The 18,382-nt window shown below is 43.0% G+C and overlaps 1 protein-coding gene across 1 annotated transcript in view; it reads right to left on the reverse strand.

The window, feature by feature from the left end:
* Window positions 1-2,289: 2,289 nt before the first annotated feature.
* LOC140495773 (sodium- and chloride-dependent neutral and basic amino acid transporter B(0+)-like) overlaps window positions 2,290-18,382 on the reverse strand; it is a 42,664-nt gene continuing 26,571 nt past the window's right edge. Inside the window, exons 8-14 of the mRNA XM_072594864.1 lie at window positions 17,695-17,923; window positions 16,893-17,018; window positions 13,236-13,354; window positions 10,921-11,020; window positions 9,449-9,558; window positions 9,170-9,340; window positions 2,290-2,889 (exon numbers count right to left, since the gene is read on the reverse strand). Of these exons, the coding sequence (XP_072450965.1) occupies window positions 2,752-2,889; window positions 9,170-9,340; window positions 9,449-9,558; window positions 10,921-11,020; window positions 13,236-13,354; window positions 16,893-17,018; window positions 17,695-17,923 (993 nt within the window). The 3' untranslated portion in view covers window positions 2,290-2,751. The remainder of the gene's footprint in view (window positions 2,890-9,169; window positions 9,341-9,448; window positions 9,559-10,920; window positions 11,021-13,235; window positions 13,355-16,892; window positions 17,019-17,694; window positions 17,924-18,382) is intronic.

Consider the following 18,382-nt stretch of genomic DNA (forward strand, 5'->3'; position numbering starts at 1 on the left):
TCCTAGACTGGGTGCTGTTATGTCAGGTAGGCCATATCATTATGTATCACTCCCAGTCCCCTCCCTTCCCAAAGCCCGCAGCAGACGAGCCCTCACTGCCATTGAGGCAGCTCTCTACCTGATGTCACCCCACTCTACAACCCTACGGTTACAGGTAGAAGCCCATAAACTCGCCGCTACACTAGAAGAGGTGGCAAATGCCACAACAGACGCACTCGCCCAGCTAAATGTGGAGGCTGTTGCCATCTGTACTGTGGTTCTCCAGAACAGGATGGCCCTGGACAACCTGCTTGCTGTAAAAAGGGGCACATGTGCCCTCATTGGTGCTGACTGCTGCACTTACATTCCTGACTCCAGTGAAAACATCACAGACCTGGCCCAACATATCCGGCAGGCAGCTTCTGTCCTGCATGACCTATGGGACTGGGCAGCCTCCTGGCTGGGGTCATGGGGCACAGCCCTACTGCAGGGACTGATAGCCCTCATAACTACCATTATCGGCCTTATAGTGCTAGCCATGGCCATACGACTGTGCTGCTCACGTCTATGTGCAATCCTGCTACCCTCTGCCCCCCTCACCACTCAGCTAGCACAAATCCACTGGGAGAACATCCCTGCCCCTAGGATAGCCTCTGCTGGGCCAGATTCAGACACTGAGAGCTACCTGTCCAATACAGAGCCCCCCCTCCACCTGAAAATCCCCCTCGCTCTGGCTACATTGCCACCTACTCATCCCCTCCCAAGCAAAAAAAAAGGGAGGAATTGTGGGAAAAGATTTGCTAACCCACAATAGGCCCACAAAAGCAAATTGGCCAAATTGTACCAGGACACCCAGAATTCCTGAGCAGCTCATGAACTGGGTCAGACAGCACGCAGACGCTTTCAAGCTCCCATGGACATGACAAGAGATCTCAAAGCCCTGAGGACAGCTTCACAACCCAGCAACAGCAAAGCCACACAAAGAGCAGGACAGACAGACAGACACCATAGGACAATGGAAGCACCTCACCACTTCAGAAAAGACTTTAACACCTACCTGGGAAAATGAATGGAACCATGATACTGTCAGGATGTTGCATTGTGTGAAGGAACAGGAATTTCATCCAATAAACTGTTTTCCAATTAGCATTGTTGCAACTAAATTACTCCATTCCCAGAAACATTGTAGTTTCCCATTTCTTAATCAGTGTCATTGTGCAGCATTACTACAAAACTGGTCTAATCCTCAGCTCTGGGAGGAGAAATCAAATTCTCTGTGCAGACTGTCAGTTCTGTGTCAGCTCGTCTGATTTCTTCTCCAGCGATATCGCTTGCAATAAACTGTTTGTCAATTTCACTTTGAGCTGTGTTATGTGGTCCTGGGCGAAAACCTACTGGGCAAATTTCTCCGACAGGGATGGAGGTGTAAAAGGATCAATCATCTATGGTGAAGAGGTGGTGGCTAGTGAAATAAAACTGGAAAATGTGGAAACAGTGTAAAGTCTCGGAAAAATCATGAATTTAACTGGGAAGGGGCTGAACAAGAGGGGAGAGATAAAGTCAAAAGTCAACTTACTATAACTAAACAAATAATTTCAGTGCAACAAACTGAAACTATGAGTCCTCTTTGTGGATTTTGGGAAGGAGGTAGAAGTGGGCTGTGCAGGGTTGAGGGACAATGAGGTTGAGGTGAGATCAGTGATAGTCCTGGAAACTATTGCCTGCTGTTCATGGGGATAGGAGATAGATAGTTACAAGATAGACTGTTGCTTTTCACCTCTCTCTAGGCACAATGAGTCTTGTTGCTGGACCAAGCTCAGACAGCAGGAATTTGAGATCCCTTTCATTTGATATTTTGCAGAATGCTCACACAATGGCAGGTGAAGAATTCTACAAGTGAGCCTTGCAGCCACCTGCCCCTGCAGTTCATTGGTAAACGCTTTGGGAACTTTGGCCAAGTTGTAAACCATTTGATCTAAAGATCCCACGCACAAATCAATAAAAAGACCGTAGACAGAAGCAGAAAACTGGTGAATGAAAAGTTGGCTTTCTATTGCTAACCAAGACTTCCTTGCTTCCAAAAGGGAATTTTTACCTGATGTGGCAATGCTTCTATTAACTCCCACAGAAGAAGAAACTGGGAGTAGATATCATAATATTAAAGAATCCATCAGACACTTATAACATAAAAATTACACACAAACATTATATTTCTCACATCTGAGTATTAATGCTCATATTAAGCTGGTTACAACAGAGGATCAACAAACAGCTGGCATCAAAAGATGATGCTTCAAGTGATGCTGAGTAAAGATGGAGTTTGAAACTGTTACATCTTCAGGTCACATGCCACAATGCAAAGGTGATATCCTGAGAAAGTCTCTTAGTATACTGACATAATTATGACCATGAGATAGGACACAACATGTTATATACTTGCTCAATATTTATTAGAGTATTGATTATACAGTAAACTATTTACTCTACGGGGGAAACATCAGAAAAACCAAGAGTTGGCATATCTGTGAACCAGGAGAACATGAGGACTGCAGATGCTGGAGATCAGAGCTTAAAAATGTGTTGCTGGAAAAGCGCAGCAGATCAGGCAGCATCCAAGGAGCAGGAGAATCAATGTTTCGGACATAAGCCCTTCTTCAGGAATATCTGTGAACCAGCCAAGCTGCTTATTCTTCTACAGAACATGAAAGAGGATGTACATCATAACAGGGGTGGGTTTTCAGAACCATTATTTATAAATTTTCTCTAAGATGATTACACCTCTGTTGTAATATGACATTGTGCGTAGTTTAGGACTTCTGTAGAATTGGGCCTATTTCTATATCTCTCCCCTTTGCGCTGTTTTAAGTACGGACCCCAGTCAGAAGGTGATGCGCAAGCCGCAGAAATTTTCTGTGAAAGCAAAAGTAAAATGTTTAATCATTCCTGCCTGATTTTTACCCATCATTAATATCCAACTACAGCAAAACCTGATTCTAATCGGTGTTCTGCTTCTTGTTTCAACAATGTCAAATTGTAAATGGGATTCAATTTACCCTAATACTTAATAACGGGGGAGAAATCTCACTCAGGGAGTTATAGAGCATTTGTTATAAACCAGAAGTATAGATTAGTTTGGACTGTTTGAACTAATTTGCCATCCTTATTAGAACCAAAACATAGATTCAAACTAGAAGCTTGAGCATAGAGAGACAGAAAAACAGTACTGCAATTTCCAAAAGTATATAAACTACCTTGAACATAGGAGCAAGTGTGAAGGAGGATGCTGTAAAACTCATATGCTATAATTAACTAATAATGTTAGTGAGCTGCAAGCACACATTGGTTCATGAGATCATGCTAACGGAGCCTGACTCAAACAAGGTCAGGAGTGGGTTTTTAACATTCCTGATTATCAAGTAGTTATGAAGAGTAGAGTAAGAATAAAAGAAGGGGACAGTGTCAGTGTTGATTAAGAACAAAGCTGTAGTTCTGAAGAGCTACTCTGGTCGCAAAATATCCACTCTGTTTCTCTCTTCACAGATGCTGCCTGAGTTCCTCCAGCATTCTCTTTACTTTTTTCTAAGCAGTCTGCAGCTGTTTTACTCTGATATTCTTTTGGCTAGTGGGGTGTTAACACCCCATTCTCTTTACTGGTTTCAAATTTTCCAGCATCTGCAGTATTTTACTTTTATTGGGTGTGCCATGTGGTTCTGGGACCTCATATTTCCAGAATCTTCTGATTTAAGGAATACAGTTAGAAAAAGATAGAGTGTTGGGAGTTCCCATTTCAGACCAAGAAAGGAAATTGCTGGCAAAAGTTTAAGAAGTGCAACAAAATTGGAATTGTAATATTAGGCAAATTTAATTTCCTGAATGTAGATAAAGAAAAACATGCTTCTGATTATAACGGAGGAGCAAAATTTCTCATGTGTGTACAGAGTAGTTTCTTGATCAATATGTCACCAGTCTAACTTGGAATGAAGCTATATTGAATTTAGTTCAAGAAAATGAATTAGTTCAGGCAATTGTTTGTGTTACTATCAGGGACCAAAGAACTAACAGTGACCGCAATGTAGTTTAGTTTCCAGGAATTATCGAAAGCTACACTGAAAATATTAAGGGCAAAAATGCTCCATGAGAGATCATTTCAGTGACTTAAAAAGGGACCTAGCACAAGTAGATGAAAAAAAAAGTGATTGTCGGGATAATGTTGGATTAGATAGAATCTTGATTGGTGTGGCTCTCAAAAGTTATAGGAACAAGAAACTGATGTTGACCCTACAGTGATGATCAGTTTGGATCGGCGCAACATTGAGGGCCAAAGGGCCTGTACTGCGCTGTATTCTTCTTCTATGTTATCAAATGAAGAATAGACTCAAGAGACGGAATGGGCTACTCCTGCTCCTAATTTATATGTTTGAATATTCATAAAGAAATCACACATCAATGTAGCATTCAGAAAGGAAATAATTCACGTACAAAGAATATTCCTTTGAAGGGAAAAGATAAATCATTCAAAGCTTATGCACCATGAAGAAGCACAAAGATAAATTATGATCAGACAAATAAACAAAGCTTGTGTTAAATGTCAGGAGGTAGTCTCAGTTAATAATGCAGAAAATCATAATGACTATTTGACAGAACTGAATTTAATATCAGTGGAGAAGAGCAGTTATGAGAGAAGATTAACAACAAACAATAAATTGAAATTGAAACCATTTTAAAAACATATAGGATGGGATTTTCATTCCCAGGTCAGGATCTGACATGAGTTGAAAAATGTGGTGCTGGAAAAGGACAGCAGTTCATTCCTGACAAAGGGCTTATGCCCAAAACATTGATCCTCCTGCTCCTTGGATGCTGCCTGACCTGCTGTGCTTTTCCAGCACAACGCGTTTAAATTCTGACTCTCCAGCATCTGTAGTCCTCACGTTCTCCCTGGATCTGACATGAGGATTACACCCAAACCCTAACCCCTTGTGGGGTGTCTTTGGCACAGCCACATCAATGCTTAACAAGCTTCTGAATTCATGAGCAGAAAGGGAGCTCATCATCCCACCAAGGGTGACACGGTGGCTCAACAGTTAGCACTGCTGCCTCACAGCGCCAGGGACCTAGGTTCGATTCCAGCCTCGGGTGACTGGCTTTGTGGAGTTTGCATGGGTTTCCCCTGGGTGCTCTGGTTACCTCCCATAGTCCAAAGATATGCAGGTCAGGTGAATTGGCCATGCTAAATTACCCATAGTGTTAGGTGCATTAGTCAGGGGTAAATATAGGGTAAGGGAATGGGTCTAGGTGGGTTACTCTTTGGAGGGTTGGTGTGGACCTTTTGGGCCGAAGGGCCAGTTTCCATGCCATAGGGAACCTAATCACCACAGATAGGGGCTATGGGATGTTGAAAAGGTGGACCTGAAACCAATAGGATGTTTTTGAGACTGACACATAATAGACCTACCTACTGATGTGGGATGGGCTAATTCCCCATGCAGGGAGACAGAGAGAGGTGCCTCAATACTGAGACACACTCTGCAGAAAAGGTCAGATTCGAAAAATGGCCATAGGTGGCTTATAAGTGTGTGGAGGGCCATACTCCTTAAGAGAGGTAGTGGCTACAACTTTGACACAGAAATACTGCGGGTCCAGAGGAAGAAGTCACAGGATTTTTTATATGGCCCCATCTGCCTTATCTATCATGCCTAAATCAGAAGAACTGTGTATAGTGCTGGTTACCATAGTTACATAGAGATATTAATGCACTGGAAGCAGTTCAGAGAAGGCTCACGAGACTAATACTGGATTGAGTGGCTTGCCTTATGAGGAAAAGGTAGAGCGGGTGAATGTGGAAAAGATGTTTCCCTGTTGTGGAAAAATCTTAAACTTAGGGTCACAGTTTAAAAATAAGGGGTCACTCATTTATAACCTGTTAAAACATTTTTCTCTCTCTCAAAGCATGAAGTGTCTTTGGAATTCCTTTCCTCAGAAAGCAGTAGGTGCAGAATCATTCAGTATTTTTAAAGTAAAGAGGGATACATTCTTGATGACCAAGTAGAAGAAAGATATTGGCGATATGCAGGAATGTAGACTTGTGGGTAAATTCAGATCAACTAGAATCTTATTGAATGCTGCAGCAAGACTGAGGGGCTGACTGGCTTATTTTTGCTTCTTATTCTTATGTTCAGAAGCACTTTGATGCTTAAATACTAATAACCGTTTCTAACTTTTCTCCGTCCGGTTCCGGACTGTAGTGGCTGAGGATGCAGGTTAAGGCAATGAAGAAGCTGTACAGATTAAGCAGGAAGACACAGTGGTTATAGAATCTGTCCCCTTCCTGATCCTGTGCACTGCAACTGATCCCGGAGCTCCTGTTGTCCCAGCAGAGATCACCAGTCCCAATAGAGTTGCTGAGTCTGATCAGTTGTTGGATATCTCATTAAAACAGTTCTTTGAGTTGGGGCCCCTTCACCTGCAAAGGCCCAGAAGCCATGATAGATGCCTGATGTCTGATAAATATTGAACTTTATTGAGGTTTTCAGAAATAGTCTAGGGTGACTGGACAGTTAATCTCTCACCTGGTAATATTATTGACATATTCGAAAAACAGAGGAAGATTGGCCACTGCCAGATTCTTGGACAATGAAATTACTTGGTAGTAATTAGTTCGGCATTGTTCTGTCACTTCATTATTGATGTAGAATAAAAAACCATTGGCTAAGATTTAAAGGGGAAATGAAAAGGAGTCTTTTATTGACTCAGACAGTTTTTAGGATCGGTAACACTCTGCCCGAAAAAGACAGTGTAAGCTGATTCCATAAATAATTTTATGAATAAGGCATTTGAAAATAGGGAACGTTTTATGGACAAGTGAAAGAATTGAATTTGCCCTTTGCCACCTGACAAATCAATTTACATCCAACAAAGTACCCTTCAAGTGCAGCTACAGGAGTTCTGTAGGAGAAAATCTGTTGATGGAGGCACGTATACTGACTGGGATAACATGGAGAGATCCTGCTGTTCTTCAAAGTAGGTTTATGGGCTCTTTCCTGTAGATTTCAAACGTCAAGCTTCAGAGTGTTTCAGTGCAGAAAGATCTGGTTGTCAAAGTGCATAAATCACAGAAAGCTAATATGCAAGTACAGCAGGTAATAAAAAGGCAATTGGAATTTTAGCATTTATTGTTAAAGGAATAGAGTAGAGATGTAATGCTGCTACTGTACAGAACATTGAGTCTACATACAATGTTGGTCCTCTTGAGAGGGGATAGAGATGTATTAGAGGTAGTTCAGAAGAAATTCATCAGGGGTGGCATAGTGGGTCAGTGGTTAGCACTGCTGCCTCACAGCGCCAGGGACCCCGGTTCGTTTCCAGACTCAAGTGACTGTCTGTGTGGAGTTTGCACATTCTCCCAGTGTCTGCGTGGGTTTCCTCTGGGTTCTCCGGTTTCCTCCACAATCCATAGATGTGCAGGTTAGGTGGATTGGCCATGCTAAATTGCCCATCGTGTTCAGGGATGTTAGGTGCATCAGTCAGGGGTAAATGTAGAGTAATAAGGTAAGTGGATGGGTCTGGGTGAGGTATTCTTTGGAGGATCAGCGTGGACTTATTGGGTCAAATGGCCTTTTTCCACACTGTAGGGATTCTTTGAAAAACCCCTCACACTTCTATGAAATTAATTGCAGAGATAAAGGTTTGTCTTATGAGGATAGAGCGAGCAGTTTAAGCCAACATTCTCAGGAGCTTAGAAGAACAAGAGGAAATCTAATGGAGGTACATGAGATGCTGAAGGGGATTGACAAAGTAGACAGAAAGCATGTTTCTTCATGTAGGGCAAATCTAAAATGCAAGGTCATAGACTTAGGATATGGGGTTACAAATTTAAAACAGAGATGAGGAGAAGTTATTTCTCTCAAAAGGTCATGAATTTGTGGAATTCACTTCCCTGGAGAGTGGTGGATGTCGGGATATTGAGTGAATCTAAAAGGAGATAGACATTTTTAAGCAGTAACAGGTTGATGGGTTAGGGATAGTGGGCAGGAAAGTGGACTTGAGGCTGAAATGAGATCAGCCATGATCATATTAAATGGTGGAGCAGGCTCAAGGGGCTGAACTGGCTACTCCTGATGCTAATTCTTATGTTCTTATGCTCGAGCCTCATTTAGACCTTTCCTCTAAAAGGTGATAGCTTTAACAATGTAGCATGCAATGAGAGTTCCAACTTTGATTTTGGTGAGCATGTCATGGAGTCTTACTTAAACACGTAACTTCCTGACTCCAGGCAGGACTGCTTCCAACTGACCACTGCTGACTCATGCACTCGCAAAAACAAAATGTCCTCTAAAGTAAGCAGGAATACTGTCTGAAGGAGCAAGCCTATGTCACTGGGTTGAATGGTGTTCTTCTGACTTTAAATTAGTTCAAAAAAATCATTGCCATTTTCCAAGTTATGATGTGGAGGAGCTGGTGTTGGACTCATTTCCATTCTAAATTGACACCCACCTTTGGCACGTGATCAATCTCTGCCTTGAAGAAATTTAACACCCGGCCTCCACTGCGCTCCATGGCAATGAATTCCACAGGCCCACCACTCTCTGGCTGAAGATATGTCTCCTCATTTCCATTCTAAATTGATCCCCACCTTTGGCACGTGATCAACTTGGAAGATGTTAAAAATGACACGACACCAGGTTATAGTCCAACTGGTTTACTTGGAATCACTAGCTTTCAAAACGCTGTTTCTTCATCAGGTGGTTGTCCAGCTAGTGATTCTAAATAAACCAGTTGGACTATACCCTGGTGTTGTGTGATTTTTAACATCCTCCAAGTTGATCACCTGCCAAAGGTGGGGATCAATTTAGAATGGAAATGAGGAGACATATCTTCAGCCAGAGAGTGTTGGGCCTGTGGAATTCATTGCCACGGAGTGCAGTGGAGGCCGGGTGTTAAATTTCTTCAAGGCAGAGATTGATGAATTCTTGATCTCGCAAGGAATTAAGGGCTGCAGGGAGAGTGTGAGCAAGTGGATTCGAAATGCCCATCAGCCAAGATTGAATGGCGGAGTGGACTCGATGGGCCAGAAGGCCTTACTTCAACTCTTATGTCTTACAGTCTTATGGTCTTAAACTGTGGTAGAGTGGGGAAATTTACAAAAATTTTGCCCATGAACTTTCAAAGATATCAAGATATTTCCTCTTACCTGACACAAGGTGGAGCCGTCAGCTTGAACAACTCTAACTATGGCGATAATGGGAATCCACATTGTACAGAAAATGGTTATGCACCAACCCAGCACTACTGCCCAGTCAGGATATTCAACAGGTCCGTATGTTGGTGGGCCAAATGTGACTAAGGACCAGAGCAATGTTGCCTAAAATGAAACAAACACACAAAACTATATCAGAAATGTAATAAAATAGATTATCTGTTCAAAGATCATTTTCCGATTAAATCATCAGTAGATGTGACATCTCCTTACTGCCAGCACACACGGAGTGACAAAAAACCAACAGATTCTCCACCACAGCCAGAAGAGCCAGTTCTTTTCTCCAATCATCATCTCAATGTCCTTGATGAATCTGTTCAGCCCTGTAAACAAGACAGCAGAGAGACACACACAATCATCCATTTTGTCCTGTCTTCAGGGCAGTTAGGGGTGAAGATAGATTAAAAAAACCTATTCAGACATGCACCAGATCTCATCGGGAGCTTCATAGACCCAGAGGGTGGGGACACTTTGACTGCCACCACTTAGAGTAACATCTCCATCAGCAATTAACAGGAAATTGGTTGCAATGAAACTTACCCCCAACAATAAGCAACACTACCTCACAGCAAATAGAGAGGTCTGAGGGTGACTGATGGAGAAGACTCTGCCATTCTCAGATCACTGAAACCAGCTGGGAGAAAGTCTTTGAAGTGAGCACTTGAATTCCTACTTCACAGATACGTAGAAAATAGAAAGTTCATGCCATTCAGCCCCTTGAGTCTGTGCTGTCATTCAATATGAACATGACTCATCATCCAACTCAAAACCCTGGTCCCACTTTCTCCCCATGCCCTTTGATCCCTTTAGCCCTAGGAACTGTACTTAATTTCTTATTGAAAACATTCAATGCGTTGGCCTCAACTGCTTTCTGTGATTAAGGAGGCTGGTTAGTTCATTTGGCTGGTTTGGAATGCAGAACACCACCAAACAGTGTGGGTTCAATTCCTGTACCAGCTGAGGTTACCCTAAAGATCCCATTTCCCCAACCTCACCTTCCACATGAAGTGAGCTGGCCCTCAGGTTAAATTCACCGCCAGTCATTTCTCTCTGTAAAATCACAGTCCTCCAGGATTATAGTGGATTTAGGTACATGGTGGATTTTCACAGGCTTACCACTTTCTTAGTGAAGAGATTTTCCATAGAATGATAGAATCGTTATAGTGTGGAAGTAGGCCCATCAAGTCCACATGGACCCTCAGAAAAGCATCCCAAACACCTCCCCACTTCCCTATCTCTGTAACGATTTCCCATGGCTAACTCACCGACCCTGCACACCCTTGAATACGATGGGCAATTTAGCATGGTCAATCCACACAACCTGCACATCTTGGAGACAGAAAACTAGAGCAGCTGGAGGAAACATACAGACACAGGGGGAACGTGCAAACTCCACACAGACAATTGCCCGAGGACAAAATCAAACCCAGGTCCCCTGGCTCTGTGAGGTAGTAGTGCTAAACACTGAGTCAGCACGCTGCCCCTCAGCTCATTCTCATCCCTTTTTGCTTTATTTGACAGTATTTGTGATCACCATTAGCTATTTAATCCCAGATTACTTTACTCAATGCAAGTTAAACATCTGCCATATTGATAGCCACTCGATTCAAATGTCTTAATACTGCTGAATGTCCATGTAAATACTTCTTACAGTGCAATCATTTTATTTCAGTGTTTTCACTTACCATAGATCCAGCTCAGACCAATGACCTCCAGCAGAGCAACTGTCAGAATGCCCCATCCAGCAGTGAAATGATCAATTAACTTGATCCAGTAAATTCCTGCCTGGAAGGTAAAGGTACTACATATCAGATTATAACCCCTCCAATCAAAATAAGCCCAGCTTGTGCCAGAAGGTGTGCTCTCAGTTCATTTTTAAAATTCACTCCAGGAATGTGGGCATCACTGGCTAGGTCAGCATTTATTGCCCATCCCTAATTGCCCAGAGGGCAGTTAAGAGTCAACCACATCACTGTGGGTCTGGAGTCACATATAGACCAGACCAGTTGAAGATGGCAGATTCCCTTCCCTGAAGGACATTAGTGCATCAGATGGGTTTTCCGACAATTGGCAATGGTCTTCAGTAGATTCCTAATTCCAATTTTTTTAAAAAAATTGATTTTAAATTCACTATCTGATGTGGTGGGATGCAAACCATGTTCCCCACAAAAGCTGAGTTTCAGGATGAATAATTTAGCAGCACAATAGTACTAAGCTGTCGAGGGAAGTCTATGTAAAATAGATGAGGAGGAATTTCTTCTCTCAGGGGGTTGTAGTCTTTGGAACTTCTTGCCACAGAAAGCTGCAGGAGCAGAATTCTTGTGTATATTTGTGGTAGCCATTTTCTTGGCTATGGCTTCCCTCCTGGTCAAGGAACCATTTTGTTTATGTGCCCCTCACCCCAGAACAATTTACCCGGCCTGTTAGCTATGGCTGTCCCATATGCCCCTCATGCAGCCTATCTGTTCAAGGTGACACATCTTGCCTGCTCAGTGTTCCCCCACTGTGATGTACTGCTAGGGAAAGTAGCTTAGATGCTCAAGCGTGCTTCGCCCTGTCAATTAGTTTACTATGTATTGCCAAAGTGTGTGGAGCTTCTAATTAAGGACATTTGTTACAGCATGTTAGGTGATAACTTCCATTCCTGTTCACTTGTGGAATGTGTAGCATCTTTTAAGGCTGACCAAGAGAGCTGACCCCTTATTCAGTACCTCCTCAGGCCATCCTGACACCTTGTAATTAATGGTCAGCCTGTGCCTCACCCTAGGTCTTGTTTCTGATATTCCCTGTAACTTTCTGCTGTACTTCGGAGTTTGACCAAGCCACTGTTAGGACAATTGGTCTCCCCATGATGCATCATGTGTTAAACTAGTCAATGTTCAAGATCTGCCTCTCGAAACTTTCTTCAACAATATTTAAGGGTAAAATAGATAGATTCTTGGAGAAAGTGAGGACTGCAGATGCTGGAGATCAGAGTCAAAAAGTGTGGTGCTGGAAAAGCGCAGCAGGTCAGGCAGCATCCGAGGAGCATAAGCTCTTCATCAAGAATGTCTTCATGCTTGACCCATCAACTCTCCTGCTCCTCAGATGCTGCCTGACTGGCTGTGCTTTTCCAACACCATAGACAGATTTGTGATCAGTAGGGAAATCAAAGGTTATGGAGAAAGGGTAGGAGGGTGAATATGAGGAGTGTCAGATCAGCCATGGTCTTAGTAAATGGCGGAGGGGAGTCTACTCGTGTTCCTATTTCTTATGGACAAATTCTACACATAAACATCACTGTCCATGCATTGAAGAATTTCCTGACATACCCCAATTGTAGGTTATTGCTATAGGTTTCTGCTCAGAGTGGTGACCATTACCAACTGAGTCAAGTTAACACTGAGGTGGAAACTTGATAAAGTTGTCAGCTTTGCACCCAAAAGAGATTTCAAACGATATCCTGTTCATTTAGCATGTGTCCAAATAAAAACCTATCTGGCTTCACAATGCCCTTCAGGGAAGACAATCTGCTGTGCTCAGTTGGTCTGGTCTACATGTGACTCCTGACCCACAGTGATGTGGTTGGCTTTTACCTGCCCTCTGGATAATTAGAGATAGTCAATAAATACTGGCCTGGCCGGCAATGTCCACATTCCTGGAGTGATTTTAAAAAATAATGAGAGCACATCCTCTGGCATTAGACTTGACTTATTTTGACAGCCCAAAATAAACTGAGGCCCAGTCTTGCTAAGGCTGTTAATTCAGAGTTGAGGAACAGTCAGTTAGTCCCACTGCATAATACTAAGCAAATCATAGCATCCCTACAGTGTGGAAACAAGCCATTAGGCCCAACAAGTCCACACCAACCCTCCAAAGAGTAACCTACCCAAATTCGAAGGAAAAAAACACGAGAACAAAGGTTCTATTTTTTATTAACTCCTGTGCAATTCCTGCTTTTGCAGAGTTATGACCAGAACTACTTGTGGAAAGGCAGCACAGTATTAAATGAACGACATACCTGAGTTACACATTCAAGGCCAAAGCAATAAAACAACAACCAAACGACAGTCATCAGATAGAGGCGCTTTGGTCGTAGAAACGTAGGGAACTGGTCTACCAGGGCTGTCATGATTGTTTCTGATTAAATAAAGAGTGAAATGTAATCAGTAACTAATTAACGATTCTCACAGTTACTGAGCACCTGCCAAGAGATTGATTGAAGTTCTGCAGTCCAGAGAACAGGGGAGGTCAGATTCTTCTATTCATGTGTACACGCTCTGGAACATTGCAGCAATCTGGGTGGATTGTTAGCCCCTTACAAAATTACAAAGCAGAATATTAGCACACAGCTTTCTTTCACTTAAACATCAGGAGGAGTAATTTGACTAAGTGACCCTGCTGGATAGCTCGATAACTGCAGTGTCTACTCATGCCCTTGCTGCTAGCTTTCCAGAGAGGTTGGTGCTGTTGTACCATAGAAGAGAGAAGACAATGGGTGGCACGGTGGCTCAGTGGTTAGCACTGTGGCCTCTCAGCACCAGGGTCCAAGGTTCGATTCCAGCCTCGGGCGATTGTCTGTGTGGAGTTTGCACATGCTCCCCGTGTCTGTGTGAGTTTCCTCCCACAGTCCAAAGATGTGCAGGTCAGGTGAATTGGCCATGCTAAATTGCCCATAGTGTTATTAGTCTCATTAGTCAAAGGGAAATTAGTCTGGGTGGGTTACTCTTCGGAGGGTCGGTGTGGACTTGTTAGACCATAGGGATTCTATGACTGATAAAAGTCTGCATAAGTTGTCGATGGCCTTACGCACTGCACAGTGATCTCTCTCAGATTCTTAACAAAGTCAAGAAATCCAGGGCAGTAGACACAGAGACCAAAAGGTAGTAGTACTGGTTAAAATGGCCATAAGAATTATTCTGGACCTTTATACTGGAGTTTGGAATACAATTAAGAAATGATGTTGAATTGCTTTAGGCCACAGCTGGAAAATGTGTTGCGGCAATTCCACTGTCAGTAAGATCGTTAAGCCAATGAAAAATGGCATAGAGATATCAATCAGATCCTGAAATTCAAGGCCTAAGGTTGGGAAGAAAGGCTAAAATATTTTGAAACCTTCTCATAAGAATATGAACAATGTAAAGGCAGATTTCAAAATAAGAACAGGTAAATTGTGAAAGAATGTAGCAGTGGTTGTTAACATGAGGATATTGAGACTTTTCATTGAGAGATTGAAGGTCACTGATGTTAGAGGGAATTTATTTGCTGGTAAGTGGTGCCAAGAAAGTGATTGAGGGTCACTGAAAAAAGGAAATTTGTTCAATGGTTGGAAAGGACAAAGTTTAAAGTTTGTGCATACAGGCAATAGATTCTCTAGCGGTGACTCCTGAAGCATGTAATTTCTATGTATAAGTCACCCATCACTCAGTAAGGCAGGTTGACTGGGACTCAGGCAAAATCTCTTGGGGAGCAGGGAGGCAAGATCAAGTCAGAGACCCTCTGAGAAGTAACTTTCTCATTTGGTACCCAGTCCCCACCCCAAATCTAGCTCTGTGGGAGCAGGAAATTTCCACCATGGAGTGGGATTCTCAATGGGATGAGATCAGGTGTCAACTGCTAAACAAACTCTCACTGGCACAACTGGAATGGGCTGAATGGCTACTTCTGCCATACAATTGTAATGACTGAACATTCCACCATTTGGATTGGAATTGCCGAGTTTTGAGATGCCACAGAAGTCATCAGCAAATCTGAAAGGTCGAGTGTGAGATTTGTTATCAGTGACATTTATAGGGAAAACGCAGTGACGGTGTCTAGGAAAAGGAACAAAAAAGCCAGAATTCAACCCACAGACTCCCGATACAGGCAGCGCCAACTGAGATGTAAACAAAACAAAATCTTCGAGATTATAGGTTAACATATGTTACTGGTTAAAGTGGGTAAGGTAGCTGGTGCATTAAGATAATGGGTAGACAATTCTAGGGAAGAAACATTACACATTCATCACAAACATTACGAAGAATTATTCTACAGCCTTGTAATAAATCAGAGACTTTATGGTGTCGAAAATTGCTGACGCCACACATGTTGAACAGAGAGTAGGTGAATGCACAATCATTATGGCTGATTGTGTTTTGTGCTCATTCAGCACTGGGATGTGTTGCTACCATGTTGATCAAAGTTCCTAGTTAGGTGTTCAGGACCCTGTCTGAAACTGCCATTAACCTCTTTGATGAGGGAAACACAGCTTCATTGCTGTTTGAAGCCTCATTTACACAACAAGATGCTGAGTGACCACAGAATGATCCAAAGAGGCTGGAGTAATATTTGTGGACACTTGGAAATCAACTAGTGCTCATTACAGGGGCAACAAGTAATTGTTTCTCAATTGATAAGATTAATTTTTTTTTTTAAAATCAAACTTAACGGGAACTGTAGTTGCAGGATTGCAAATTCTGCTCTCATTGGTTTCTCATTCTTCCAGAATTAGGAGGCTCCCTCTGTGTCTAAAATGGGTGCAGACAATAATAAAATGGTAATAAATAAACAAGCTTGGAGATTAATTTCCCACTGTGCCAGAATTGACCCTTTTAGGAACGGCACAGTGGCTCAGCGGTTAGCACTGCTGCCTCACAGCACCAGGGGCCCGGATTCAACTCCAGCCTCAGGCGACTATTTGTGTGAACTTCCTCTGTGGCTGTACAGGACATTGGTTAGGCCGCTGTTGGAAAATTGCATGCAATTTTGGTCTCCTTCCTATCAGAAAGATGTGAAACTTGAAAGGGTTCAGAAAAGATTTAAGGATGTTGCCAGAGTTGGAGGATCTGAGCTACAGGGAGAGGCTGAACAGACTGGGGCTGTTTTCCCTGGAGCGTCGGAGGCTGAGTGGTGACCTTATAGAGGTTTACAAAATTATGAGGGGCATGGATAGGATAAATAGGCAAAGTCTTTTCCCTGGGGTCAAGAGAGTCCAGAACTAGAGGACATAGGTTTAGGGTGAGAGGGGAAAGATATAAAAGAGACCTAAGGGGCAACTTTTCCATGCAGAGGGTGGTACATGTATGGAATGAGTTGCCAGAGGATGTGGTGGAGGCTGGTACAATTGTAACATTTAAGAGGCATTTGGATGGGCATATGAATAGGAAGGGCTTGAAGGGATATGGGCCGCGTGTTGGCAGGTGGGACTAGATTGGGTCGGGATGTCTGATTGGTCTGGACGGGTTGGACTGAAGGGTCTGTTTCCATGCTGTACATCTCTATGACCCTATGTGCAGGTTAGGTGAATTGGCCATGCTAAATTGCCCATAGTGTTCAGGGATGTGTAGGTTAGTTGCATTCATTAGGGGAAATGTAGAGTAATAGAGTAGTGGGAGGGGTCTGGGTGAATTACTCTTCGGAGGGTCGGTGTGGGCTTGTTGGGCCAAAAGATCTGTTTCCATACTGTAGGGATGCCATGATTCTAAGATATGTATATAATAGGCAACACTCCAATCACTTCCTGAAGAAGGGCTCATACCCGAAACGTCGATTCTCCTGCTCCTTGGATGCTGCCTGACCTGCTGCCCTTTTCCAGCAACACATTTTCAACACGCCAATCAGGCACAATACCATTTGTCCATTCACATAACTTCCTTCTATAAAAGTGAAAAAGCATTCAATTAAATAATATCTCACTTACCTAAAGCTGCAAACAGAGTATCAACTCCCAGAGTGACCAGCATGAAGAAAAATAATGTAGACCATAAAGGTGCCCATGGCAACTGGGCAAGGGCCTCTGGGTAGACAATGAAAGCCAATCCAAAACCTATAGAGCAGAGAGAATTAAAGCTTCTACAAAAGGTGTCTTTTTCTCTGCAAGATACAGGAACATCTTGGATTGGCATGGTGGCTCAGTGGTTGGCACTGCTGCTTCACCGTGCCAGGGACCCGGGTTCGAGTCAGGTCTTGGGCGACTGTCCGTGTGGAGTTTGCACATCCAGTGTCTGTATGACTTGGAGTTTCCTGTGTTGGACTGGGGTGTACAAAGTTAAAAATCACACAACATCAGGTTATAGTCCAACAGGTTTAATTGGAAGCACACTAGCTTTCGGAGCGACGCTCCTTCAACAGGTGAAACTCCACACAGTCAGTCGCCTAAGTCGGGAATTGAACCCGGGTCTCTGGCACTGTGAGGCAGCAGTGCTAACCACTGTGCCACTGTGCTGCCCACTGTTCCTTGCATTAGACATTAGATTAGATTACATTACAGTGTGGAAACAGGCCCTTCAGCCCAACAAGTCCACACTGACCCGCCGAAGCGCAACCCACCCATACCCCTATGTGTTGGTTAGTTGCATTGTTAGGGGTATATGTAGGGTAGCAGAATGGGTCTGGGTGGGTTAATGTTCAGAGGGTCGGTGCGGACTTGTTGGCCGAAGGGCCTGTTTCCACACTGTAGGGAATTCTTTTAAAAAATACAATAAATTTATTTCTGCATGTACCTGACTGTGCAATGTCTGAAACAGGCTTTTCTTGCAGATGAGCCATGTGTCCAAGGATGGAGAAGATGGCAAAGCCAGAAAATATGCTTGTAGCAGAATTCACAATGCAGACAATGATGGTATCTCTGTAGCAGTTGTTGTGGAACTTGTTGTAGGATGAAAGTGTTATTAAGCCCCCCCAACTGATTGATGTTGAATAAAAAATCTGTATTGCGGCATCTTTCCAGACCTGGTAAAGAGAAGTGACAATTAGTCAGCAATAGGCACCATGCCATGCTTTTGTGTCCCCTCTTATATGTCACAGAGTTAGAATTAAATGACTCTCAACTAGGGTTGGTACATAGTTTTAACTGAAATTTACATTGTTTAACAGGCAACCATTTAGAAACAAGAATCAAATGGCATGGGTAATAAGTTGCAGATGACACCAAAATTGGTGGTAGTGTGGACAGTGAAGGAAATTATCTAACGTTACAAAGGGCGAATCAGATGGGCGAATGGGCTGAGGAGTGGGAGATGGAGTTTAAGTTGGATAAATGTGAGGGATAGCATTTTGGTAAAACAAACAAGGGCAGGACTTATATAGTTCATGGCTGGGGTTTGGGTAGTCAAGATGTGTGTAAAGATTTGTAGCTCGGGTGCCAGTTGCAGGTGTTGTGGGTATGTTCGCCGAGCTGGGAACTTGTCT

The sequence above is a fragment of the Chiloscyllium punctatum genome, chromosome 25 (genome assembly GCF_047496795.1).
Source record: "Chiloscyllium punctatum isolate Juve2018m chromosome 25, sChiPun1.3, whole genome shotgun sequence".
In the NCBI taxonomy this organism is placed as follows: Eukaryota; Metazoa; Chordata; class Chondrichthyes; order Orectolobiformes; family Hemiscylliidae; genus Chiloscyllium; species Chiloscyllium punctatum.